This window comes from Martes martes, assembly GCF_963455335.1.
Source record: "Martes martes genome assembly, chromosome: 6".
Taxonomy (NCBI): Eukaryota; Metazoa; Chordata; class Mammalia; order Carnivora; family Mustelidae; genus Martes; species Martes martes.
The window spans coordinates 82,696,704-82,723,264 of record NC_137893.1 but is presented as its reverse complement, the minus strand read 5'-3'; the positions used below and the strand labels follow the sequence as shown (position 1 = coordinate 82,723,264).

Here is a 26,561-nt window from a genome sequence, read left to right as displayed (position 1 = left end):
AGAATTTCATATGGCTATTTGTACTTGTGACTAGTGATGAGTGTTGGGACACCTGGCTAAATGAAACATTAGCCACAAGAACTAAAAGAATTAGGATTAACCTTTAAATAGGAAATTTGAAATTCTGTGCATCTGAGAGTAGTGAAGAGTGCCTAGAAAATTCATAGGCACACACAAGTAAAAAACACCAAAACAGTTTTTAAAGACTGATAATATTAGGAAATAGCAGCTGAGAGTTTGCATTACTTGCAAAGAAACTTAGATGAATACAAATGAGTAAGACAAATATTTTAGGGACAGTATTCTTTAGTAATAAGGATGAATGGAGAATAGCAACAGAGAGGAGAGGTGCTTCAGAAGATATTCTATACATTCAAAATTATGAATAGCACTAATATCCTATTTTTGAATTTGCATTATTTCATGTTCTATGAATGATCTTATCAGCTTATTTAGCTTATAAGTAGCTAAAGCTGGACTTCTCACTTCTGGCCTGAGATCCTGTGATGTTCTCCCTACACCATTTGCCTATCTGCAGGCTTGAAACACTTCTGTCCTCTAACATCTTTATATATTAAAAACAAAACACTAAAAGAAAGCCAATTTGCCTCATAACAATTCCCCCATTTCAGGGAGGAAAGGGCCTTCCTGCATCTGTGAAGTGTCTTTGTCATTGTCAAAATGAAATGTAATTAGAGATCAACCAAAAAATTCTTAGTGATGTGATAAAGAAGATTTGGGCGGGGGGTGCTCTCTTGATTACATTAGCACTGGAACTCTCTTAGGCAGTTATCTGCAGTACTGAGAAACAGAACAAAACCAGCACATGAACATTCTGAAATACGAAGGCTTTGTAGTGAATATAGCTAACATGCTTGAAACGGGTTTTTTTTTCTTAAACCAAAAATTCTATTAGTAGTGAAACATAGGAGCACTTCATTTACTAAGTTAAAACTTGCAACCAACATTCATCTTTTTCTGGATATAAACCTTAAATTTGTTTTGCTGTACCTCCTCTATTCTGATAGGTTGTTTTTATTACATGAGGAAAAGTTTTAAAATTTTACTTTTGTCTTTGATCCATTATTTAAAGATGTTATCAACTTCTGTGCCAAACTCATTCTGTCATTACCTGTCAATTTGGTTACTAGAACTTCATCTTTCCTGTTCTAGTCAAAAACAGTTTCTGACTTCTCTTTTTTACAAACCACATCAAATTCTGATCCTACAGGATCTGCAAATTCCTTCTCATCCCCCAGTTCGCTGTGCATTAGTTACCTTGGCTTCCAAAATACCAAGTGGGGTCTCACCTTAGGACCTTTGAACTGACTCTTCTTCTGTCCAGCTCTCTCCCCCCACCCCCAACAAATCATTGTTTTCTGTGAACTCAGGATATCCAGAAAAAATAGGCACCTTATATTTGCAAAGTTAACTCATGCATTTTATTTGATTTTCACCACTGGCAGTAGAGTTCCCAATTTTTCACCTCAAAGTCTAAAAGAATGCCCCAAACCAACTCTTAAAGACATAGAATCAGTACCAAAGTGTACCTGAGTATGTTTGTTTTAACGTATTCCTCTGCTGTAAGTAATACTTCCCAATAGATGATCAAGATGCTTTCTGGTCCATAGTACATTATCATTTTAACAAGAGAAAACTTCAGAGACTTTATCATTGGGGGAACTTATTTAAAAATTGTTACCCCCACTACACAAGTGAAATCAGTTTAATACAGAAAACGAAGGAAAATACAAAGAATGTTAAACATCTTTTAATATGCTATATTAAAGTATAGCATTATATATATATATAGTATTATATATATATATAGTATTATATTTCCCCATGTTCCTTTCTGACTTAACATATCCATGTTCCTTTACTGTAAACATAAAATAGAAATAGTTCGTTAACAGTCTTCTCTTTAAAAGTACCATGCTCATTTAGCACGAGCAGAATTTCTGCTTCTCTGCCCACTGGAGTCCACCCTGGTCGGCCTTTCGCAAAACTCCCTTGGGATGCCAAGGAACTGGGAGACTTGACAAGCGTAGAAATCACCGGCACCCCACCATGAGCCGTCTTAAGCGGCGCATCAATGCCCCTCGCCGCGGCCACGGGTTTGCAAACCGGAAACCGGAAGCGGCTGAGTTCGCTGACGCACCGCGCGTACCGCTCGCAGCCCACCTCGTCCCGCCTCGGTACGCGTGTCCAGCGTTAAGTCTAGACCCATCGAACGATGATGTCGCGCTGAGTGGCTTCTCAGGCCCAGGCCCTGAAAAGCCCAGGAATCGGCCCCAGGTGTCCGTAGCGAATGCCCGGCCGGGTGCCTTTTCCATATTAGCAAATCCCAAGCGGCGGTGCGACCCGCAGCTACTCAGTGCTCCGCTGGCCAGGCCTAACGAGTCGAACGCGGAACTAGAGAGCAGTCCAGGCCCGTGCGGGGCTGTTGCTCAGCAGGCCCGGCCTGGCTTTGGGCCCCGGGCCTCCCAGCCGGGCACTCTGCGCCTGCGCCCGTCCGGCTCCTGCCGGCTCTCCCGGTGCCGCCGCGGTCCCGGCTGCAGCGCGCCGCCTGGGTGGCTGGGCGGTCCATGGGCAGCAGTGAGGGCCACGATGACAGATTACGGCGAGGAGCAGCGCAATGAGCTGGAGGCTCTGGAGTCCATCTACCCCGACTCCTTCACAGGTGACTTCCGCGACTGCGGGCCTGCAGAGGCCCGGGGGTGGAGTGGGATGGGCCAGAGCCCTCGGCCTCCCGGGCGAGGATGGAGAAGGGGACAGCGAGGCCGCGTGACCACCTCGCCCGCTACGCTCTTTTCACCCTCTTTTCCTGACGTGTTGAGGCACTTAGGAGTAACTCCACAGCTTTTTCCCGTTCTCCGTTTATTCCCTGAAATATGAAAGTCCGGGAGAGACTGGCGAGGTTCCTGGAGAGTGTTAGGCCTGGAATTGAATTGGGTGCACTTTGGTTTCTGTGTAACTTACAGCGACACGAGGTTTAATGAAAAAACACGAAAACAGATAACTCCAAGTGGGAGTAGGTGTCGATTTTCACCTTTACTTGGGTAGAAGCTGTTTTCATACGTTGGTGTTTTAAAGTTTATGGGGGTTCAGAGTGCTGTTCTCAGAGTTACCCAGAAGCAGTTTTGAAAATCCCCGGGATTTGTCCTTTTTTTTTTTTTTTTTTTAAAATATATATATATATATTCTGTGAATGCCCAGTGAATGATGTGGCACAAATTTCAGCTCCACCACAGATTCACATGTTTGTTAGGGAGGGATATTAGACATCATCTGGCCTGGACGCGTCTTGCTACAAGCAAGGTAATGGAGGCGCAGGAAGGGGGTAAGTGGCTTGCTTTGGGTCTGGCCAGCAGTTAGCGGTGGAACTGGTACTAAGAGTTAGGTCTGGACCCCCCTCCTCTTCCTTCACTTTGCAGCCCTGTGGAATTTGGGATCTAGCTCCAGCTGGGATGAAGGGGAGCAGAAGATTACTGGATAGGTTGGGCTAATGTAAAATATTATTGAGAAACTCATTCGGTATGTTTCAAGGGAAGAGAATTTTTCTTAATAGCCATGCTTCAGATGATTTTGAAAGTGCCGCAAGATAATGCTATCAATACGGCTTTTCTAGAATGACACTCAAGTGTTTGAGAAGTGATCAAATAAAGCCAATTATGAGTGAGTAGAACCTAGGTTTGTGGGATTTACAGCTCCTGTCCTTCCTTTGTTGCCCATCACTGATTGTCAGAATTCAGAATGTAAGGTATGTTCAACTCCGATCCCTCTCCCTTTCCTTGTTTAGCTTAGTTTTCTTAGCTCCACCTTTTGACCACTGCTTGCAATGGTAGCAAATTTTGTTCTGCTTTGCCAACAGGCAGATGTCTCTCAGCTACCCCTGTATAGCTCCAGTCCTGTTCATGTTCTCTCTCACCAACAGTACAGCTGTGCTGTGAGGATGTTAAGGGGATGAGTGAAGAGGGGTTTGAGAGTGTCATTAACTGGGTGAGTGTGTATGGAGTCTGGCTCCCTTCTCTATCCTTGCTTATATGTCAATGTCTAAATAAAAGAGAATATAGGGTCAGTTGCTGGATATATTCTTAATCGTGTTGTTTGGTCATTTCTAGTACATTGGAAATGTAATTGGCACTGTGTAGGTAGAGTTAAAGCATAAGGTGTGCTAGTCTTTTCTATGGACATAAGGTATCCCTCATTAAATACTGTGCCTATAAGCATTTTAAAAAGTGATACATTTTAAATCCTAAACCAATCTTATGGTTCTTTCAAATTATACTAAGCTTTGATATAGTTTAGTCTGTAAAATTCTTGTCAGATGCAAAAGTGCTTGAGGATTCTGAGCTAGGGCAATAAAAGACAATTTATGAATCTTTGATGCATTCAAGTATTCTGCATTATCAGCTGAGCTCATCTGTCTCTAATTCCTACCAGTATTCCTAAAACTTTGCAGTAAATAAATTAAAATAAGATGTCTTGATTTATAGTTCTTTAGGAACTTTGCCTTACTCATGATCATGTTGTTTATGAAACCTCTCCGGAAAAGGCAGAGGAGTTTGGAATAAAACTCTTCCATGTTTGATCTTTTGGAATCATGAGGATTTGTAAGGTTTACTGTTTACAGCCTTCTTTTGTGTTGATGATTTCATACTTTCCTATTTTTGTACCAGGTTTAAGAAGAGAGCTTGCTTGTGTCAGTTTGCCAAGGAACACTAATTGACAGTTTTCTAATTTCATTTTTAATCACATTTAATATTAGATGTGGTAAATGCTCAATGCTCTTGATGAAGGAAGTATATATATGTATATATATGTGTGTGTGTGTGTGTGTGTGTGTGTATATATATATATATATATTTTTTTTTTTTTTTTAAATAGCTTGGTGCTTGACAGAGAAACCTTTGTTAAGCACATCATGACCCCTTTGTGGATGCTCTAAGAGGCACAATCCAGCTAGCCCATAGTTCTAGCCACATAGACCTAGCCTAACCTCAGAATTGATTGCTTGACTATTTGCAAAGAACTTTTGGTCCACTGTTGAATTTGTTGTGAATTATAACAAATCATAATACAGTTTCTTCTTTTTGCCTGTTCTGTAGCTTGATTGCACATTGATCCAATCCTCCTAACAACTAGTCTTCCAAAATATAAATGGACTCTCCTGATACCACATTCTCCTTCAGTAGTGCTTCACTTGACAAGGCCCTGCTAAGGTAGTAGAATTTGGTTATTTCCATTTCTGTATCAAAATCTCTGACTATGGGGAGTTTTGTTGAAACAAATTGGTTGGCTTCGGGCTAACCAAAAGTCAAGTTCCCTTAATTCTGTTTGGTCTTACAAAGAGGGGTACGTAATTCTGTATTTACTTGTGTCAGTACCTCTAAGTAGCATCCATGAGCATGTAACAGAACTGCATCCTAGAGATGGGGCAGAAGTCATCTTTTAAAAGCAGTTTTTCTAAGACACTCCCTAAGAACCACAGGGACTTATTTTAATATGGGCTGTCTGGTTCTTTGTGAAAACTTTGATGTCATTCATGTGTCCCTTTAGTGTACCTTTGAGCTATTACCTCCATTATGTTTGTCCTTAATTCTGTCCAGTTTGCCATCATCTGCCCCTCTATCACTTAACAGTTCCCCTGCTTGCTCACTGGTTCCTTCCACTATGCCCAGCAGCCTTACTCTTCTTCTCAAAAATATTTTGATTCACTTACAGTGGTGGAAATCCGACATCTTTAGTGAAGGCTAATTTTATCCCAACTCACAGTAATGCATTGGAATGGGATTATTCCTTTATCAAAGTGCTGGTGAAACATTCATCTTTGCAAGTCCAGTTAAATAACTTCCCCATCCCTATGTTAGCTTCCTCCAAGTTTTGGAATATTCTTTCTTTTTCTTTTCATTTCCCCTTTCCTTTCCTTTTTTCTTTCCTTTCCCTTTCCCCTTTCCTTTCTTTCCTTTCCTTGGATTAGGTTCAGCTGTGACAGAAAGCCCCCAAAAGCAATGGTTTTAAAAAGGTAAAAGTTTAGTGGCTCCTGGGTGGCTCAGTTGGTTAAGCATCGGACTCTTGATGCTGGCTCAGGTCATGATCTCAGGGTCATGGGATCTAGCCCTGCATTGGGCTCTACACTTAGCTCGGAGTCAGCTTGAAATTCTTTCTCCCTCTGTTCTCTGCCCCCCACCTTCCCCACCCCCGACCCCAGTCCTCTGCTTATGCTCTCTCTCTAAATAAATAAAAGTAAATTTAAAATGGTAAACGTTTTTTTGTTTTGCAAATAAAAGATAGTTGCGTAGCTCTAGTCCAAAAATTCCTTAGGTACCCAGGCTGCATCTTAGTTCCTTGCCATTCCTAAGATGTAGTCTCTACCTCATGGTGAAGATGGCAGTATTCCTTTCCAGAAGTAGGGTAGATAAAGGAATGGGGGTGGGGGGAGAAGCCAAAGACAGCAGTTTCTTAAGTAAATTTCCTGGAAACTGTCAAAGAACTTACTTGCTTCCATCTCAATAGCCGGAACTTAGTCATTTGGTGAGACCTAACTGGAAGGGAGGCTGGAAAATATAGTCTTTATTCTGGGTGGTTAATATGCTCAGTTAAAAGTGGTATCACTAGAAGATGGGGTGAGAAGATAAGATAGCAGGGGATATAAGTAGTGTTTTCCAGTATCCTTTTTTGTTGTTGTTTCTGGCTCACATTTTTTTTCTCTCTAATGGCAGCTTGGTGTAGTGGGTATGAGCTCTGTGTCTTTGGACAACTCTTATAACCTCTCCAATCTTTAGTTTCCATTTGTGTTTAATGGGGAGTAATACAAAGTATGCAAATACTTTATAACTGTTAAATATAAGATATTCTGGGGCGCCTGAGTGGCTCAGTGGGTTGAAGCCTCTGCCTTCAGCTCAGGTCGTGATCCCGGGATCCTGGGATCGAGCCCCGCATCGGGCTCTCTGCTCGGCGGAGAGCCTGCTTCCCCCCCTCTCTCTCTGCCTGCCTCTCTGCCTACTTGTGATCTCTGTCTATCAAATAAATAAATAAATAATATTTAAAAAAATAAATAAATATAAGATATTCTTTCCTAGAAATTTACCATCTTAGTTGCTGATTCTTCTAATAATACGGCTTCATAATTCCTTGTCTTTATCGGTGAACAGTTTTGATTTCCATTTCCTTCAACTGCATGAGGGCATAACCACATCTTGTAAATGTCATCTTTAGAATTTTGCCCTCTGAAAGTCCTCTTTCTGTCCTTAAACTTTTTGCCCCACAGTTCTTCATTCCAGTTATTTTGCTGAACATGCCTCTCATCGTGATTTTTCATGGATTAAGAGTCTGTCAGCTTCTTGTCTGTCTTGCCTCCCTATTTTTATGTTTCCCAAGGTCAGGCAATTCAGTGATATTCTTGCTAGCATCCCATGTCCTCGTTCACCAAAGACATCAGATACATAATTTACAACATAGTGTGATGATTCTTTCATGGAGGATACAGCCAGAGCACAGGAAAAGGGAAGGGTCTTGGGTTGTTTTGGAGAACTGAGGGGTGATGAGGAGCTAACAAGTGAATGAGACCAGGGGAAGGGACATAGCGTGTGGAAAAGCAGGACTCTGCAAAAGCAAAATGTATTTAAAGGGAAAATGACTTGATATGCTTAGGACATAAAATGAGTACTGAGAGTCAAGAAAAATGAGGCCTGACAAGTGAGCAGGGACCAGATTACAGAGGGCCTTGTTAGGGATTTAGATCTGATCTTGCAGGCCAGTGGTTCATCGCCAATTTCCCCCTGACAGAGCTACACAGACCTATATAGTACACATTGTAAACGGTGCCATACCATCCCTGGATCTCAATAGTTGGGATGCCTTCACAAATAAAATAGGCTTCTCTTGAGTTTGTCTTGACCTCTCATGGCTGCTGCTTTTGTTTTTCTCTCTGGCACTTTTTTCTCCTCGTACTTGTTTCTCCCAAATTTAGGATTCCTTACAAAGCTGCTGTTGGCCCTATTTCTCTGTTTTTTCTCTGGTGATCTCATTTGGTCTAATAGCTTTAGCTCCATTTGCCTATTTCTGATTGCATATTGCATACTTGGTATCTCCAACTGAAATTTCCTTGTGTCACTTAAGTGTATCATCTCTGATTTTTCTTTTGTATTTTTTGCTTTTTGTTAGTGGTGCTACCATCCTCTGCCTGCACATTTGGAACGAAGAGTCCTTTCTGTTCCCTGCGATTCCCATGGCTGCTAACCTAGTTCAGAACCTCATTAACCTTACTGGGATGATTTTAATAGCTATCTAGTTTCATCCTGCCTCTGGTCTTGTTTCTTTCCTTCCAATTTATGCCCTGTTGCTACACTTATCTTCCTATGTTTAGAAATACAATTCTGCCCATACTGCTTCTGCTAGAAAAAATATCATTGTCCACAACTAAACTTTCAGCAGTATTTTTTCAAGTAGTTTTCTTCACCCACATATACATCCATCAAACAGAGTAATTTCTTCTTCCATATATATTCCTTAACCTGTTATGCCCCTGCTGCCATGTTTCTGTTGCCTATATTTCTTTTCTCCATCTTTACAATATGCCTTTAATTCACAGTGTAGCTCAAGTGACTTTTCCGGAATTTCTCAGCTGGAAAAAAACATTCTCTTTTTACATGAAACTCAATATAGTTTATTCAGTTCTTCCAATTACTAGCTGAATAACGTTGGGCAGAGTATTTAAGAGCTCTTTTATCTCGGTTTCTATGTCTATGAAATTGGGATAATACTATATTTAATTGGTTCTAAGACATTTCTATGTTTTAACATCTCTGAAATAGGAATTTGTCTTACAATTGATTATATATTGAAGTTTAATTGGCAGATTTTTTTTCTTAGTACATAAAGTAGAGTGCATCTCCTACTTGATAGTATCTTAAATTTGGTGTCATATGGTAACAATATAATATTGTGGTCTTGGTGTAAGAATTAACGATCTTTGTGTAAATGTGTAGTACAACACAGGCCCAGAGTAGTGCTCAATAAATGTTAGCTGTTGTTATTAGGTATAGGTGACCCTTAAATTATGGCCTCATGGAGTCCTAAAAGTGGTAATCAGTTGGAATGTCATTGAGTTGAACCCTTATTTCTGTATTTGCTATGTTTACATTTGATGACATGAGAATGCTAAAGTTGGTCATGAAAAGAAGTAGGAATGAAATGCATCAAATACATTTTATACACATTAAAAAATTTTTAAAAAAGGGTCAATCATATTTTAAAAGCTTTATTTTAATTACCTTTCAGGGACTTTTTTTTAGCGTGGGCTGACTGTCCGAGGCCTATTAAAATATGAGTCCAGTGAGTCTTACTTTCTTGACCGATACTTTCATAGTAATCATAGATGTTCATCACGCTTCAAGTACTTTTAAACTTCAATTAAAATGAAGGCATATGTCTTGAAAATTTTATTGATAATGAATATTTATGAAAGCTTCAGAAGTTCTTAAGTAGGAAAAGCTGAGTATTTTCCTTGGTGACTTCTTCAGAGATCTCCTTGCCCTTTCATTTCAGAAAGAGGTTGCTGAGCTGCTGCCAACCTTGACAGGGGCCAGTGCTTCCCAGGGCTGGAGTGAGGCACAGGCTTTTCTCAGGGGCTCAGCAGCAATCCCAGGTGGCCTGCATTTTTCTTGTTTACTCTTCTAATGGTTCTGAATATAAGTTTAATTTGTTTTTGTTTTTCTACATTCATTCCATTGTTTTAGCTCTACCATTTAGCTAGAATTTGTGGAATTTCTGGATACTGCCAGGCACTGATCTAGGAGCTCTTATAATTTTTATAGTATTCTTGTGGGGGAAGAGATATAAACATATATACTGTCAGGCATCAGGCTGTAAGATGGTATATATACTTTCTTATTTATGTAAATGTTGATTTGCATGTCTTGACTTGCTTAACAAATTGTAAGCAATTTGATATTGGGATTCATAGCTAATTTTGTAATTCCATGAAAGATGGTAGAGACTTAATAATTGGTGAAAGAATAAAGTTTGGTTCTAGGGATGATGTGGGAGGAAGAGACAGAAGACACAACTGTAGCAAATTAATATTTACTGTTTGTCATGGAGATTCTGAATTATAGCTTAGAATATATAAATTTACAAATTAGTGATAATACTGTCAGTGGATAGTTTCTGATGAAACATCAAACTTTTTTTGTCATTCTGTTTGGGAATTTTTTAGAATGTAATTTTCCACGTATAGGTGGAAATTTTGAATTAAAAGGTAAATTACTTAATTAGTTTAATTGATTTGATAAAACTCCCAAGAGTCTACTATAGATATTTTTTTTTCCAAATTAAAGATAACTCTTGATTTAAATAGGAAATTGATAAGTGTTTTATCATTTGAATGTGCGGTTCAGTCTGTATTTGTGGAAATGGAAATACAGACTAGGGATCAGTTTCCAGGACTGGGTAGTGGTATTTTGGCAATAAGAAAAGCATTTGCCTTAAGAAGCATCTTAATAACTTAAAACCTGTGTATATTTTCTTGCAGTATTATCAGAAAATCCACCCAGTTTCACCATTACTGTGACATCTGAGGCTGGAGAAAATGATGAAAGTAAGTCCAATTGAAAATACTTGTGGTTTTTTTAAGTTACTCTCAGGAATGTTACTCCTGCAGCCATTATGTTGGGCACTGAAGATGAGGTGCTAATAAGTATGGTGCTATTAGGAATCTAGTATGAATGTTGTGTATTCCCTAATTGGCATTTACTATGTAAACATGACTTAATAGAGAAACAGAGAGGAAGTCACTGAGATGTATTCTGACACAATGAATTTAGTTTTAAAAAGTGAAAAAGAAACATGAACAATATAGCAAATGGAGAAAAGTTAGAAGATTACTCTGTAAAATGAGACTTTGAAGCGTATTTCAGTGACTATGTTGTGGTATTCCATTGAGTATTATTTTCCCATAGTTGTTTTTACTCTTTGGGCATTTAGATTGCTTATTGGACATTTGCTGTTCTTTATAAATTAAACTGAATAAATGTCTTTCTTTATGATTTTCTCTCTCTCTTTAGGATGGATATTGTACTGTTGTTTAAATACATATATACATAAAACCAGGTAAAAGCCACTATTATACAACTATTGAACCAAGATAAATATACTGATGGAAATAAAACAGCTATAAAACCAATAATTTAAAATTAAGTAGATTGATTTAAATGTGGCAGATGGGGGAGGATCTGAAGTTCATTTCCACCATTCATCCTGTTCAGTTAATTTTGGAATTTGATAAAATGTTACATAAGTTGGTGTTAACCCCAAGGATTTTTTTTTTTAAGGTTAAGCTAGTCAACTAAAATTCCCTCTGAGCAATCAATAATGCAAATTTTAGTGGTATCACCTGATAATTCTAAATCTGTCTTATACAACTGAAAATGAGATTAGCTCAGAGATATTACTAAAATTTGAATTAAAAAGATGTTGGACACAGTCATTTACTTCTATATGTATTTATATATTTACGTAGGTTTTATACATAGAATCTCAAATACAACCAGAGTATCCTTTTATACTTTGAAATGTAAATAAATGTATAGAAGATACTTTAAAATATCCTTTAAAAAATACTTTTGTGATGCTTTAAATATCCCAAAATGGTAACAGTGATCTTTTCCTGGTGGTGGGATTATTACTGACTTTGTTTTCCCCTTAATACATTTCCAAATTTTCTATAATGAATGTCTATTACATCAAACAGTAAAATCAGTAAGTGTATTAAAGAATTCTTTTCCTAGCAATAAAATTAGAAGTGTGTTAATTAAAAAAGAAAGAATATGCCGGAAGACACTATGTATCCTTATTGGCCTGACAATCTTTTTTTTAATTTAAATTTTACTTGGTTAACATACAGTGTAATATTGGTTTTAGGAATAGAATTCAGTGGTTCATCACTTACTTACAACACCCAGTGCTCATCATAACAAGTGCCTTCTTTAATACCCATCACCCATTTAATCCACCCCCCACCCACCTTCCTCCATCAATTCTCTGTTTGTTCTCTATAGTTAAGAGTCTCTTATGACTTGTTTCCCTCTTCTTTTTTTCTTTTCCCCCTTCCCATATGTTCATCTGTTTTCTTTTTTAAATTCCATATATCAGTGAGTTCATATTTTTCTTTCTCTGACTTATTTCACTTAGTGTAATACACTATAGCTCTATCCACATCATTGTGAATGGCAAGATTTCATTTTTTTTGATGGCTGAGTAATATTCCATTGAGTATGGATACCACATCTTAATCCATTCATCAGTTGATGGACATTTGGGCTCTCTCCAGAGTTTGGCTGTTGCTGATAATGCTGCTATAAACATCAGGATGCATGTACCCCTTCGAATCTGTATTTTTGTGTCTTTTGGGTGAATACCTAGTAGTATAATTGCTGGATTGTAGGGTAGTTCTATTTCTTACTTAAAAAAATATATTTATTTATTTATTTATAATAATATTTATTTTAGAAAGAGAGAGAGAGAGTGTGTGTGTGGGGGGAGAGGATGGCAGAGGGAGAGGAGAGAGAATTCCAAGCAGGCTCCACACTGAGTACATAGCCCGATGTAGGGCTGTCCTGTAACCCATAAGATCTTAACCTGAGCCCAAACCAATAGGATGCTCAATTAACTGAGCCACATAGGCACCCCTAATTTTTAACTTTTTGAGGAACTTCCAAACTGTTCTCCAGAATGGCTGAACCAGTTTGCATTCCTACCAACGGTGCAAGAATGTTCCCCTTTCTCTGCATCCTCACCAACATCTGTTGTTTCTTATGTTGTTAATTTTAGCCATTCTGATAGGTGTGACATGGTATCTCATTGTGGTTTTGATGTGTATGTATTTCCCTGACAATGAGTGATGTTGAGCATCTTTTCATGTGTCTGTTAGCCATCTGTATGTCATCTTTAGAAAAATATCTGTTCATGTCTAATGCCCATTTCTTAACTGGATTGTTTTTTGGGTGTTAAGTTTGATAAGTTCTTTATAGATTTTGAATACTAAACCTTTATCAGATAATGTCATTTGCAAATATCTTCTCCCATTCCATAGGCTGCCTTTTACTTGTTGATTGTTTCCTTCACTGTGCAGAAGATTTTTATCTTGATGAAGTACCAGTAGTTCATTTTTTGCTTTTGTTTCCCTTGCTTCTAGAGACATGTCTAGTAAGAAGTTGCTATGGCTGAGGTTGAAGAGGTTGCTTCCTATGTTCTCCTCTAGGATTTTGATGGTTTCCTGTCTCATATTTAGGTCTTTCATCCATTTTGAATTTATTTTTGTGTATGGTGTAAGAAAGTGTCCCTTTCTTCTGCATGCTGTCCAGTTTCATTCTTCTGCATGTTGCTGTCCAGTTTTCCCAACACCATTTGTTGAAGAGATTGTCTTTTTTTCCATTGGATATTCTTTCCTGCTTTGTCAAAGATTAGTTGACCATATAGTTGTGGGTCTATTTCTGAGTTTTCTGTTCTGTTCTTTGATCAGTGTGTCTGTTTTTGTGCCAGTGCCATACTCTCTTGATGACTACAGCTTTGTAATAGAGCTTGCAGTCCAGAATTGTGATGCCTCCAGTTTTGTTTTTCTTTTTCAAGATTGTTTTGGGTATTTGGGGTCTTTTGTGGTTCCATATAGATTTTAGGATTGTTTGGTCTAGCTCTGTGAAAAATGCTGGTGGCATTGTATTTTGGTAGGGATTGTATTGAATGTATAGATTGCTTTGGGTAGTATAGACATTTGAACAGTGTTTGTTCTTGAAGTCCATGAGCCTGGAATATTTTTCTATTTCTTTGTGCCTTTTCCAATGCCCTTTTTAATTTCTTTCATAACTGTTCTCCAGTTTTCGAAGTATATATCTTTTATATCTTTAGTTAGGTTTATTCCTAGGTAGCTTGTGTTTTTGGTGCAGTTGCAAATGGGATTGATTCCTTGATTTCTTTTTCTGCTGTTTCATTATTGGTGCCTAGAAGTGCAACAGATTTCTGCATATTGATTTTATATCCTGCAACTTTGCTGAATTCCTGTATTAGTTCTAGCAATTTTTTGGTAGAGTTTTTTAGGTTTTCGACATAGAGTGTCATGTTGTCTGCAAATAGTGAAAGTTTAACTTCTTCCTTGCTAATTTGGATGCCTTTTATTTCTTTTTGTTGTATAATTGTTGAGGCTAAGACTTCCAGTACTATGTGAATAGCAGTGGTGAGCATGGACATCCTTGTCTTTTTCCTGACCATAGAGGAAAGGCTCTCCAGTTTTTCCCCTTTGAGGTTGATATTAGCTGTGGGTCTTTTTGTATATGGCCTTTATGATGTTGAGATATGTTTCCTCTATCCCTACTTTGTTGAAAGTCTTTATCAAAAATGGATGCTGCATTTTGTCAAATACTTTATCTGCAAGTATTGAGAGGATCATATGGTTCTTGTCCTTTCTTTTATTAATGTAGTGTGTCACATGCATTGATTTACAGATATTGAACCATCCTTACAGTACAGGGATAAATCCCACTTGATTATGGTGAATGATTCCTTTAATATACTGTTGGATTCGATTGCTAGTATTTTGTTGAGAATTTTTACATCTGTGTTCATCCTCTGATGGCCTGTTTCTCCTTTTTAGTGGGGTCTTTAGTTTTGGATTCAAGGTGGCTTTGGAGAATGAGTGGAAGTTTTCCTTCCATTTTTATTTTTGGAATAGTTTGAGGAAAATAGGTATTAACTCTCCTTTAAATGTCTGGTAGAATTACCCTGAGAGCCATCTAGCCCTGGACTTCCATTTTGGGGGAGATTTTTGATTATTGTTTTAATTTCTTTGCTGGTTATGGTTCTGTTCAAATTTTCTATTTCTTCCTGTTTCAGTTTTGGTAGTTTGTAGGTTTCTAGGAATTTATTCATTTGCTTCCCGGTTGCCCAATTTGTTGGCATATAATTTTCCATAGTATTCTCTTATAATTGTATTTCTATGATGTTGGTTTTGATCTCTCTTTCATTCATGATTTTATCTTTTTGGGTTAACAGTCTTTCTTTCTTTCTTTCTTTTTTTTTTTTAAAGATTTTATTTATTTATTTGACAGAGATCACAAGTAGGCAGAGAGACAGGCGGGGGGTGGGAGGGGAGGCAGGTTCCCCGCTGAGCAGAGAGCCCGATATGGGGCTTCATCCCAGGACCCTGAGATTATGACCCGAGCCGAAGGCAGAGGCTTTAACCCACTGAGCCACCCAGGCACCCCCAGTCTTTCTTATATCCATTGACTCATAAAATTCCTTACTGATATACACAAAAATTAAAAAATCAAACTCATACATTTTAAGGTTCTTTTTTCCTCTTATGGGGAGGAATCTAGATTTGAGTTAAAATTATCAAGATCAGGAGTTTTTAATAATTAAAATGTGAGTTTTTACAAGAAAGTTGAAGTTTAGACAAAGGATCATTGTGATTAATACATTTTATTTATTTATGTATTTGTGAATATTAAGTTTTAATAGAAAATGTTTAGCACTGCTGCTTAGTTGCAAATTTCCTCGTGGAACTGAGTTCACCAGGTTGGTCTGTAGGGAGATACCTTGTATTGATCTGCCTATAAGGATCTCATTCCTATACAAATGTCAGATGTATGCATTGATATGGCTAAAAGAGTGAATGAGAATGTATAATGAGTCAAGCAAAAAGTTTCTCAGACAACCTCTCAAACCCTATTTCCAAACCCTGTCATCTAGCAACCCCTTAGCAGTCCCTTGCTGGCAATGTGCATATAGATATACAGACTCCAGGGCTGATGCAGATCTTCCTCACTGGGAGCTAGCTCTGGTAGAGGCCTGAAAATAAGCCTAAGGTAGTATTTTTTTCTATGTATTATATTCTGTGCCTTTTGTTCATCTTAACGAGGGTCTTAAAAAGAGTGGCTTTTATCCATCCTCTTTCTCAGACATGCAGTATGGTAAAATACTCATAAGTAATAAATGTATTTCATGTGTTTGAGGTGATTTTTGGTATTCCCATGATTTGTTTTCACTTATCTTTGTGGTATGTGTTATTTATCTTAGTGATTATCTGTCTGATCTCATAGTAACCTTGTTTTTCTTTGCAGGAAAATTTGTTGTGCTACTTTTCATTGACACATTGTAAATTAATTACTGATTCAACAAAAATGTTGACCTCTCTATACTTTACATTTTAAAATACTCATATCAAATTCTTATCTTATGTCTTTAGCTGTGCAGACTACCCTCAAGTTTACATACAGTGAAAAATACCCAGATGAAGCCCCTCTTTATGAAATATTCTCCCAGGAAAATCTAGAAGATAGTGATGTCTCAGACATTTTAAGACTATTAGCATTACAGGTAAGGAAATAAGTTTTGTAATGGCATTTTTATTGGCCTTAAATAGTATGCAATAATTTCAAGAGTCAGAAAATGCTAGTAAATATGTATAACCAGTACATTGAACAAGGAGAATTCATGATGTATCTCTCTCCCTTTCTCTCTCTCTATATATATATATGTATGTACAGATACAGGTATTCACAAAGCATATTTTTTTGTTTCCCATTGTACATTTAAAATTTGAGTAGCTGCAGTTCCTATATCCCTTCTTGGAACTCAGTCAGCCTCATGACTTTTAGTTAATAAAATGTCTGGTAAGTACTTTAAGTTTAAACACAGTTTTGATCTGGTTCTCAAAATGTCTAGCCCCATGTGCAGAAAAATTCTGACTTAAAAAATAAGAAAATTCCGACTTTTAAAAAAATTAAAATCCTAACCCTCTGACCTGTTGTAGGCTAGTTGCCTGCAATCTGGGAAGAGGACTGGTGATTGTTTTGTTTTTCTTATCTTTCATCTCCTGAGGCTTACAAGAAACAGCCAGGGTTTATGATCCCTCTGAGAGCGGGGGGTTGTGAAGAAAAAGTGGGTATTGGAAAACTCTTGGCTAGTTCTGTGGTAGGAAAAGTTCCCCATAGTTTGTGCTTAGCCAGAATTTAAAGCTCTGTCTTGCTTTGGTTGAGAGTTTTCGTGGGTTCTTCAGAGTAGGGAGTAGGGAGGACAAGTAAAATCTTTATTCCACCATGTTATAAATAGAAGTCCTAGTTTTGTTTATTTGTTCTAAGAACAATTGACAGAAAACATATCTACACCTTAAATGTGACTGGTATATTTCAAGGACTATTGGTCCTCTGACTGCTGAGCTATTAGAGAATGAAGAGTGAAATAGATCAAACATGAATTTATGCTTATCTTGGGCTCTGTTCATTCTGCTACCCGGTATGAAGTTACACTAATTCTAATATTTGACTTAAAATGATTCATTTTAAAACATTGCAGGGAACCTGAGGCAATATGCTAATTCAGTTAGTCATTTATTAATGTAAGTTATTTGATCTGAGTGATTACTTTCTATGTGTTTTATATTTTGTTTGTACTCAAGCTCCTTCATTTCAGAAAAGAAGTTTTGATTTCTTTCTCATACTTACCTAAGATCTTATCTATTGAGGGAATATTTATACTTTTCTTCCAAAATAGTATTGATTTTCAATATCAAAATAATTTGTATTATAAAAAACTCAGAAAGTACAGAAACTCATGAAAAAGAAAATTAAAATTACTGTTAATTTCACCAACCAGGTATAACTGCCTGTTAACATTTTGGTATGATATGGTTCCAGACTTTTTTTCTTACGCTTATACTCATAGTACTCCTCTTCTACCCCAAATTAGATCATTCTATATATAATGTTTTATAACATCCCAGATGTGGGCATCTGTCCATTTTAGTAAACATGCATATGAATCATCATTTTTGATAACTGTGTAGAATGTCACTGGGTGTAATTACACATATCCTTTTTGAAACAATTATTTATCATTTTTACCTGATTTAATATGTAATTCTTTGAACATGCTGCTTTTTTTGTGAGGGAAGGAAGGGGCAGAGGGAGTGAGAGAATCCCAAGCAGGCTCCACACCTAGTGCGGATCCCAACATGGGGCCTGACCCCACAACCCCAAGATCATGCCCGAGCTGAAATCAAGAGTCAGATGTTCCACTGACTGAACCATCCAGGTGTCCCTTTGCACATTCTTATATATCACTATTCGTAAATCCTTAGAGCAGAGTCTCCATTGAATCCGTAGTGCCTGGCATATAGTAGACACTCAGATATTTTTTTGAATAAATGAAGAAAGTATATTATTGATGAGTATATAGTCCAGTATTTTCTATAAGTAAGATTACTGGGTTAAAGGTTGTGCATACTTAATTTCATACACATTGCCAAATGGACCTTCAAAATGGTTGCGCCAGGTTATGATCTCACTGTAGCCATTGAGGTGTCTGCCCACCTCTGCTAACATTAGATTTTTTTCATTTAGAAAGAAAAGAAAAGATAAGATGAAAATAGTATATAATCATAATTTGAAATTCTTTAATTAATAGTGATGTGGAAATCTCTTGTGTGACTGACTGCTCATTGTCTAGTTTCATATAACTGATTCTTTGTTTGCTTTTCTTATTGGAACCCTGGAATACTTAAGTTGTTAAAAAAGAGAGCATACTGGGATTTGATTTTGAAATGTATCAAGCATTAAGTTAAGTGACCAAGACAGACACCATCCCCCCTTTCATAGGTTTTATATTCTGGTGAGGAATGTGGACTAGCAAATTGGAAATTGTTATTCTGTGTGGAAAAGTGCTGTGAGTGGACATAGACTTGAGGCACCAGAGAAGCTTTCAAGAGAGTTTGCCAGGCAATGAAGAGAAGAGATTCAGGGCAGAGGAGCAAGCTTGTTCAGAGTCATGGAAATGAGAGGGAGAGAAGAGATCAATATTTCCTTCCAGAGCTTCTAGTCATACTAAATTTCTTGAGCTTAGAATTTGAGGTTAGTGATCTTATGTGACAGAACTAAAAAGATTAATTCCCAAAGGATCTTCTGAACTATTTTAAAAGTATGGTCTTTCTCTGATTGATTTGGGAGGCTGTCAGGAATTTTAAGTGAGAGACTGACTGGATCAGTTATGTGTGTGTATTGAGTGGCTAGAAAAGTTGGTGTCAGGGGTGACAAGACCACAGGTTTTAAGAAAACTGGTTAGGAGTTTCTTGTAATATTTGAAGATGATGGTGCCCTGGGTTAGGGTAATAACAGTGTTGATAGAGAACAATAGGCAGATTGAAATGACATTTTAAGAATAGATTAGAGGCAGTGGTAGAGCTTATGATAGGATGTGACTGTTCATGCTGGGTGGTTGGTGGTTTGGTTCTCTGAGTTAGGGAACATAGAAATAGGTGTTGTGGAGAAGATGATTGATTTTAGTGTTCACATGCCTGCGGACATCATATTACTGTCCACTGGGCAGTTTTAATATGGGTTTTGCACTCAGGAGAGAGGTTTATGTCGTCAGATTTAGGAAAGTTAACATGGAGACACCACAGAGAAACCCCCAGAAGAGAATCATAGGAGCTAGCTTGAAACCTTGTATTCAGAGAAGGCCAAGGAGATAAAATACCTACTTGAATGCCACTGAGGCCAGCCCTGTCAAAGTAGTGGCTGGAAATCTCTTCTGCTTCTAAGATGGAGATTCTGGCTTGTATATTTGGGGTTTTTTTGTTTTGTTTTGTTTAGTTTTTTTGGTCTGTTTCCTTCAGACTGTATCTTGTTTCTATGGATAAGCAAGATACCTTGTTTTACTTCGGTCTGCTTTCAAATAACCAGCTTCCAAATAGCTTTTGAATTACAGTTGACCCTTGAATAACATAGAGGCTAAGAGACACTGACCTTCCACATAGTCGAAAATCTGTGTGTAAGTTTTGACTGCCCCAAAACTACTACTAACTGGCAGGAAGCTTTACCCATAATATAAACAGTTGATTAATGCATATTTTGTATGATATATGTACTATATACTGTATTCTTAAAATAAGCACGAAAATGTTATTAAAAAGTCATAAGAGAGAGAAAATACATTTACAGTACTATACTGTGTTTATGGGGGGTGGAATAGATGTAAGTGGACCTGTGCATTTCAAACCTATATTGTTCAAGGGTCAACTGTCTATCCCTTTCATGAGTTGGAGAGCTTTTATATTTGATTTTAAGCCATTTCAAATTGAAAGAAAAAGATAGGTAAAGATAAATCACAAAAGTATCTATATTCTTTATTTTTGTATATTAGAAAGTCACTTTGGCCTCAAAGTTCAGTTCATTGTCATAGCTCTTAAAATATCCCGAAAGATCTAAATCGTGAAAATTTGGTGGAGAGTTCATGTTACTAGCTGCTGTAGGAGAAAGTTTTCTGAATTCTGGTTATTAAACAGAATTGAGTAAAATAGGTATCTGTTTCAGGTTGGAGGTAGCAAATTACATGTCTTTTAAAATTTAACATATAGTTATGTATATGTATGTATGTGCTCAATTCTTAAATGATCATTTATCCAGGTGTCTGAACTTACACTGTAACTGAATTAGTAATTATATTATAAATGTCTGGAATTTAGTGATTATGATGAAGCACTTATTCATTGGTTAGTTTTTCTGTTTTTTGATAAGTATGTTTCTCATTACAATCTTTCTTTTGTTTACATAGGCAGAAGAAAACCTTGGTATGGTGATGATCTTTACTTTAGTGACAGCTGTACAAGAAAAATTAAATGAAATAGTAGATCAAATAAAAACTAGAAGAGAAGAAGAAAAGAAACAAAAAGAAAAAGAGGCAGAGGAGGCTGAAAAGGTATATTATAAAGCTAGGTTTTCTTTCATTATTTTTAACATCTTTTTTTTTTTAATTGGTGGGATTTTTTGTTTTTGGAAATTTCAGTAATTTTGGCAATTGCAAAATAAATAAGAGTAAAATTTACTTAAATTTTCCTACATAAAATGTTAGAAGTCACTTACTGCATTGGTCACATAGCATGGGTAATAATAAAGGTTAGTAGAGCTCATGCAAGTAAGATTGAGAAATATATATTATTTCTTTATAAATTATTAATTTTTTAATAAATTTCAAGTGTCTCATTTATGTAATCACATGTCTTTTTTATTTTCTAAGCAATTATTTCATGGCACTCCTGTTACAATTGAGAATTTCTTAAGCTGGAAGGCCAAGTTTGATGCAGAACTCTTGGAAATTAAAAAGAAACGAATGAAAGAAGAAGAACAAGCAGGAAAAAATAAATTAAGTGGTATGACTCCCTTCTCTGCTGCCCAGGCTGTTCTATATTCTTGCACAGCAAGAGGATCATTTGAACAGATTTCTATAAAAAAAAAAATAACATATTTGGGCATCTAGGACAAAAAGAGAAAGCATTCTATCGACATGATGACATTTCTTCATTCATAATTATAATTAATATTTATGGCTTACCTCTGATCAAAATATCACAATGGATAGATCTTGAGATTTGGCTCCCACAACATTCTGAATCACGGTGGTTAGAAGTGGTAGAGACAAATGCATTTGGTTTTCTAGGACTCTGAAGCAGACTGGGTTTTCACTTGTTCGATTTTAATGCAGATACATGTCACATGCCTCTTAGCTACTGACTGAATTGATAAATTTATTGAAATCACAGAAAAATAGGTTTTCTTGGATTATTATACTTTTTAAAGGATTGTAGGGAAGATGGAGGAAAACTGGAGAGGTGGGAAACTGGAACATATAGGAAAAATACGTTTGAATTAAATATATTTGTTTCTTTTAGGGAAACAGCTCTTTGAGACAGATCATAATCTTGACACATCTGATATCCAGTTTCTGGAAGATGGTAAGATAATATTAAGATTCCATGTGTACATAATGCACTGTTCTTAATATCAAACCATGAAAATCAGAGAGATAACTTAACGTAAAATTTTCCTCCCAAGGCTAAAAACACACACATTTTGAAGAATAGATTGTAATGTTTGATTAATTTATACACTAAACTATAGCAATATGTTTTTTAAAGTTTTCTGATAACCTAAGCAACATCAAAGAAAGAAGTAAACAACTGTGGTCACATTAGTCTGATAACTAGTAAACCAGGCCACTGTAACTCAGGTGACCTGGTTTACTTAAATTTCTAGTATCAGAAATCTCTGGAAACTATTTCATGGTCATGGAAGTTTATAAAGACCTCAAATCTGAAAGTCTTCATGCCCTCTAACTGAAAATCTTATGTTTCATACTAATCTTACTGTCTGGAACATCTATTTCCCTGTACTTTCCTTCTCCTTTTTATCCTAAACCTTATCCTTTTTCAGTCTTCTGTCCATCCATTATTCATCCATCTATAGATATTTTGCACCCCTTGTATAAGCCAAGCATTGCCCTGGTTGCTGATGATACAGCAGCAGAGAACAGTACAGACAAATTCCCTGCCCTGGCCTATGTGTGTTCTTAAACTGGGCTCCATACTCAGTCACACTTGTGATAGCACCCTAGAGTTCTGCTTCATTAGCGTTTTTTCATGCTCATCTTGCCAGTTGGGGATCCTGTAGCATCTGGCCTTTCAGCTTTGTTCCTGGACTATCTCCTGGAAAAGGTTAAGAAGCAATGTTGATGTGGCCTCACTGCCAAATCATGCTTCTTAACTTGAGCTAGGCCCTTATGGACACTCACCATTTTATTTTATATATCTTACTACATTCTTGCTCCAAGACATTTATTAGTCTTAAACAAATAAAAACACCCCAAACAGACAGACATACCGACCCAGCAAGGTTGTCCTTGTGCATCTCCCCCACCCCCGCCCTAACTTTTCTAGCTTGTTTTTCTCCTATTTTATTGAGAAATTCTGGAACCAGAAAGCTGTGTCTTATTCTCTCTTGCACTTTAGAAGTTTTACTGTCTCCGCTCATCCCTGACTCCTTACCCTGTCTAATGGATCAAGTATCTCTTCATATCCAGTGACTCACCAAAAGCTCTCTGTCGATTCTGCGTCAGAAATGTCTTTCCCAGACATTTTCAACTCTTTCCTCCTAACCTGAGTGTTTTATCGTTTTTTGCCCCCTTGGTGTTTGTGGTGGCTTCTTGCATTGTCTCCTTGCTTCAGTCCCTTCTTCTTTTTGGTGCCTTTAGTTATCGCCCCTGAGGTGGCATTCCTAAAACTTATGTTTGATCATGACACTTCTCTTCTTAAAATCTTTTGATGGTTTTCTGTTACTTAGAGGAAAAGGTTGGCCTACACAGTCCTTCAATTTGGACTTCATCTATGATATCTCCAGATATTTTTCCTAAAGAATCTTGTGTTCCAGTTGGAAATATTCAGTCTTATTTTTTCTTTCTCCCTTTGTGTATACCTCTACCTATAATTGTTTCATCTTGTCCCCTTTTCTTCTTGGTGGATTAAAATTTATTACAAAGATATTTTAGATATCTGTTTTGGGACGCCTTCTCTGTCTCTCCCAGAGACAGTGAGTTATTCTTTGGCCCACACTTAGCAAAAGTGTATTTTATTACTTAACAGCTCATAGGCATGAAGCAAGACTCATTCTCATTGAATTGAATGTCAGTGGGCTGGAGTCTGCCAGGAAGGGAAGATGAACAATTTTTGGTGATTTAAGAGTACTGTACTATCCCACGTTTATGTACTTGAGACAAACTGAAGAGTAAAGATGTTTAATGCAAGGCCAAGGTATTGTTTCCTATAGTGCTCAGATATTTGAAATCTGAGAAAAGCATACCATTGGTTATAAGGGGAACTACGTGAGAGTAAGGATCAGGTTATATCTAACAATGAAATAACAAGTATAGTTGAGCTTTAATGATGTACATATCTGCCAGTACTGGAAGAGATAAACTCCTGGTTCAGGCCCTGTGGTCAGTGACAGTCAACTTTGTATAACCAGGATATACCATCGTCCTCTGCTTAGAACATGCCATGTCATAAATAATTCATTCTAGGAAAGCTTTTTTTAATAACTGGATTTTTTTTTTTTAAACTTGAAGCATGAAGTTGCTCTTAAAATGTGTGTGTGTGCTGACCAATGCAGATCACTGTTGCTTTAATTTGCAGTAGTAGTTTTAGGATTTCATCACGGGTACCTCACTTGCACATTTAGAAGTTTGTGTGTGGTATTGCCAGTGAGTTATGTGATTTATTCCTGAGTATAAGACTGAAAGTGAAATCTTTGTCTTTTGCAGCTGGAAACAATGTGGAGGTAGATGAATCTCTGTTCCAAGAAATGGATGACTTGGAGCTAGAGGATGATGAGGATGATCCAGACTATAATCCTGCTGACCCAGAAAGTGATTTGACTGACTAATGGACTGTCCCCAGCTGCAGAGAGGTGTGACTGCCACAGCATCTGTGGCTGTGCTGAGGTGTTGATTTTTCTTTCTTTTTTTCTAAGAAAAAATAATTTTCAGGAGAATATTCTTCTGATAGCTTTCATCATTGAACTTAATAAACTGACCTTAAAGTTTCAAATATAAAATGTTCAGTTCCTCTTCTTGGTAGGAATAAGGTCACATATTTAAAATCATTTACTGTTAGAGAGAGATCCAGCTGTAACGCTGACTTGAAGATAGAGTGCAGCAGTGCACAGGTGAGGGTTCATATACAAGGAATTGTAGTAACTTGGAATTCCCATGCTGGAGACACTGACGGCTTTATGCTTCTGAGTGCTATCATTAATATAAAATACTAGCAGACGGAGGTAAAGAGCACATTAAACCTTCTGAATTCTAGCCTTTGGTCTTGATAGATTTAAGTCTTTACAAAAACAGAAGCCTAATTTATATTCAGGATTAAAGTGGACTTTAGTCTTATGGTAGTATTTGAGACAGCATCCTCTGTGGAATTATTAAAAGGTGTGCACTCCTAGGCTTTTCTCAGTTTAGTTTAGTAAACACTGACTTTAATCTGAATTTTGAAACAGTGAAATCTCATGCCAATTGACACAAGTTACACCGTTGCATAATCCTTATCCTACAGTCATGAAATATATATATTTGTGATGTTCTCTAACTTTTCTAATTTAACCAGTTCTGAAAAGATCTGAATTGTTGAGGTCGTACGCTGTTTGCAGGAGAACACATACCCACATTAATGCACATATGAGACCTTTTCTGTAATGATTTGGAACGACTGACTTGGGGACTTCAGGTAGGAGAGCCAGGCTTCATGCAGGTTAGCCAGTCACTGTAGTTTTGGAGAATCGAATCTTAATCCTAATAGGAAGTTACTTGTGCTATTGCAGATCACTGCCTCTTTTCAAAAGGACATATACTACATATCCACAAGCACAAGCACCTCAGTCCCATGTTTATTTTTGGAGTTAGAACTCTGGCTAAAATCATACTATTTAAGACAAAACTATCATTGAGGAATGTAATACTTTGTCACCAGCTTTGGTTCTGACCAATAAAAGAGAATACCAGTAATGTTCAGCATTTCTCTGCAGAGACAAGTCTAAAAGTTTCTTTTGTGTGAGAATTAACTTTTTCTAAGGAGAGATCCTTTCTGAAAATGCATTAAGAACTCAAGAGCAGTTTAATAAAGGGTAAAACAAGCAATGATGAACAATGTAGTGCTATGGTCTGAAGATTTGACCTTCGAGTGTCAAGAGTGATTCCACCTCCTCCTCACTCCTGATTTTCTTTCAAAGTATAAGTTTTTTAAGTTTTCTGTAGGTATTGAAGTGGATTCTACCTTTGTCATTTCAGAATGTAGGCAGAACTTAATGGTATGGAAATGAAGACAAAGAGTTAGTTCTAATGATACTCTAAAGTATTTTCATCCAGAGTAAATACTAATATTTCTTTTGTTTTCTGAGTTAAACAAGGACTCTGCTTTTCAAACTGGAGCCCACATAATCCCAGGATGTGCAAAAACATGACTGGTGGTATTTGAAGCAATCACTGGTCATCTCAGATTATCAGTTTGGCTCTTGGATTTGGGATAATTTTTGCTTTTGTTTCTCTACGTATGCTAAGTTGTATAAAATATTATAAGATTAAAAACAAATACAAGTATGTGTATCCTTTGCTGTATCCCTGTGACAATGTCGGGCACTGAGTAGGCATCTAATATTTGTTGAATGAGTGAATTACGGAATAGAATGAAAAATTGGCATGCATTTTTTAAAGATGAAACATGACAGTTCAGTGTTCTGTTTGCCATCTTCAGTTTTGCATAACTGGATTCTGCATTACTTCATACTCTTCTGCCAGCAGAGGTGCCTTAGGGAAGAGGTGGATAAATACTGATCTAAAACACATCTAAAAGGTTACAGGAACATTTCCTAGTTGAGGTAAGACCAGGAAGAGGATGAATAACAACTCTTATGAATGCACAGGGTGCGTTCATGGCTTGTACTGTCACAAACTCCAAAGATACATGTGCTAAGAAGCAAAGAGATGCATTCCTGTAGTCCAGGAGAGAGGGGAGTGTGGGTTTTCCATATTTATGTGCTAGCACATAGTTCGTGTTACAACACAAAGTAGTAAACGACCTCCAGTAGCTCAAGTGTTTGTCCTTCAGAGAACATACATATCAGGCAGCAAAGGTAGACATTGTATGATATATTAAAATGGGTTGACACTTCCACAACCGTAGA

General features: G+C 37.1%; 1 protein-coding gene across 7 annotated transcripts; it reads left to right on the top strand.

The window, feature by feature from the left end:
* The first annotated feature begins 2,134 nt into the window (after positions 1–2,134).
* RWDD1 (RWD domain containing 1) lies at positions 2,135–26,070 on the top strand. Of its 7 annotated transcripts, XM_080806431.1 has the most exons (10): positions 2,224–2,683; positions 3,875–4,002; positions 5,112–5,225; positions 9,553–9,652; positions 10,538–10,603; positions 16,244–16,374; positions 20,608–20,751; positions 21,070–21,202; positions 21,722–21,784; positions 24,145–26,070. In XM_080806431.1, the coding sequence occupies exons 7-10, from the start codon at positions 20,626–20,628 to the stop codon at positions 24,264–24,266; spliced, it is 444 nt and encodes a 147-aa protein (XP_080662557.1). In that variant the 5' UTR covers positions 2,224–2,683; positions 3,875–4,002; positions 5,112–5,225; positions 9,553–9,652; positions 10,538–10,603; positions 16,244–16,374; positions 20,608–20,625; the 3' UTR covers positions 24,267–26,070. The 7 variants fall into 7 exon arrangements, with proteins under 7 accessions (XP_080662555.1, XP_080662553.1, XP_080662559.1 ...); XM_080806430.1 differs by lacking the exon at positions 3,875–4,002 and having other exon boundaries at positions 2,217–2,683; XM_080806432.1 differs by lacking the exon at positions 9,553–9,652 and having other exon boundaries at positions 2,412–2,683.
* The last annotated feature ends 491 nt before the right edge of the window (positions 26,071–26,561 follow it).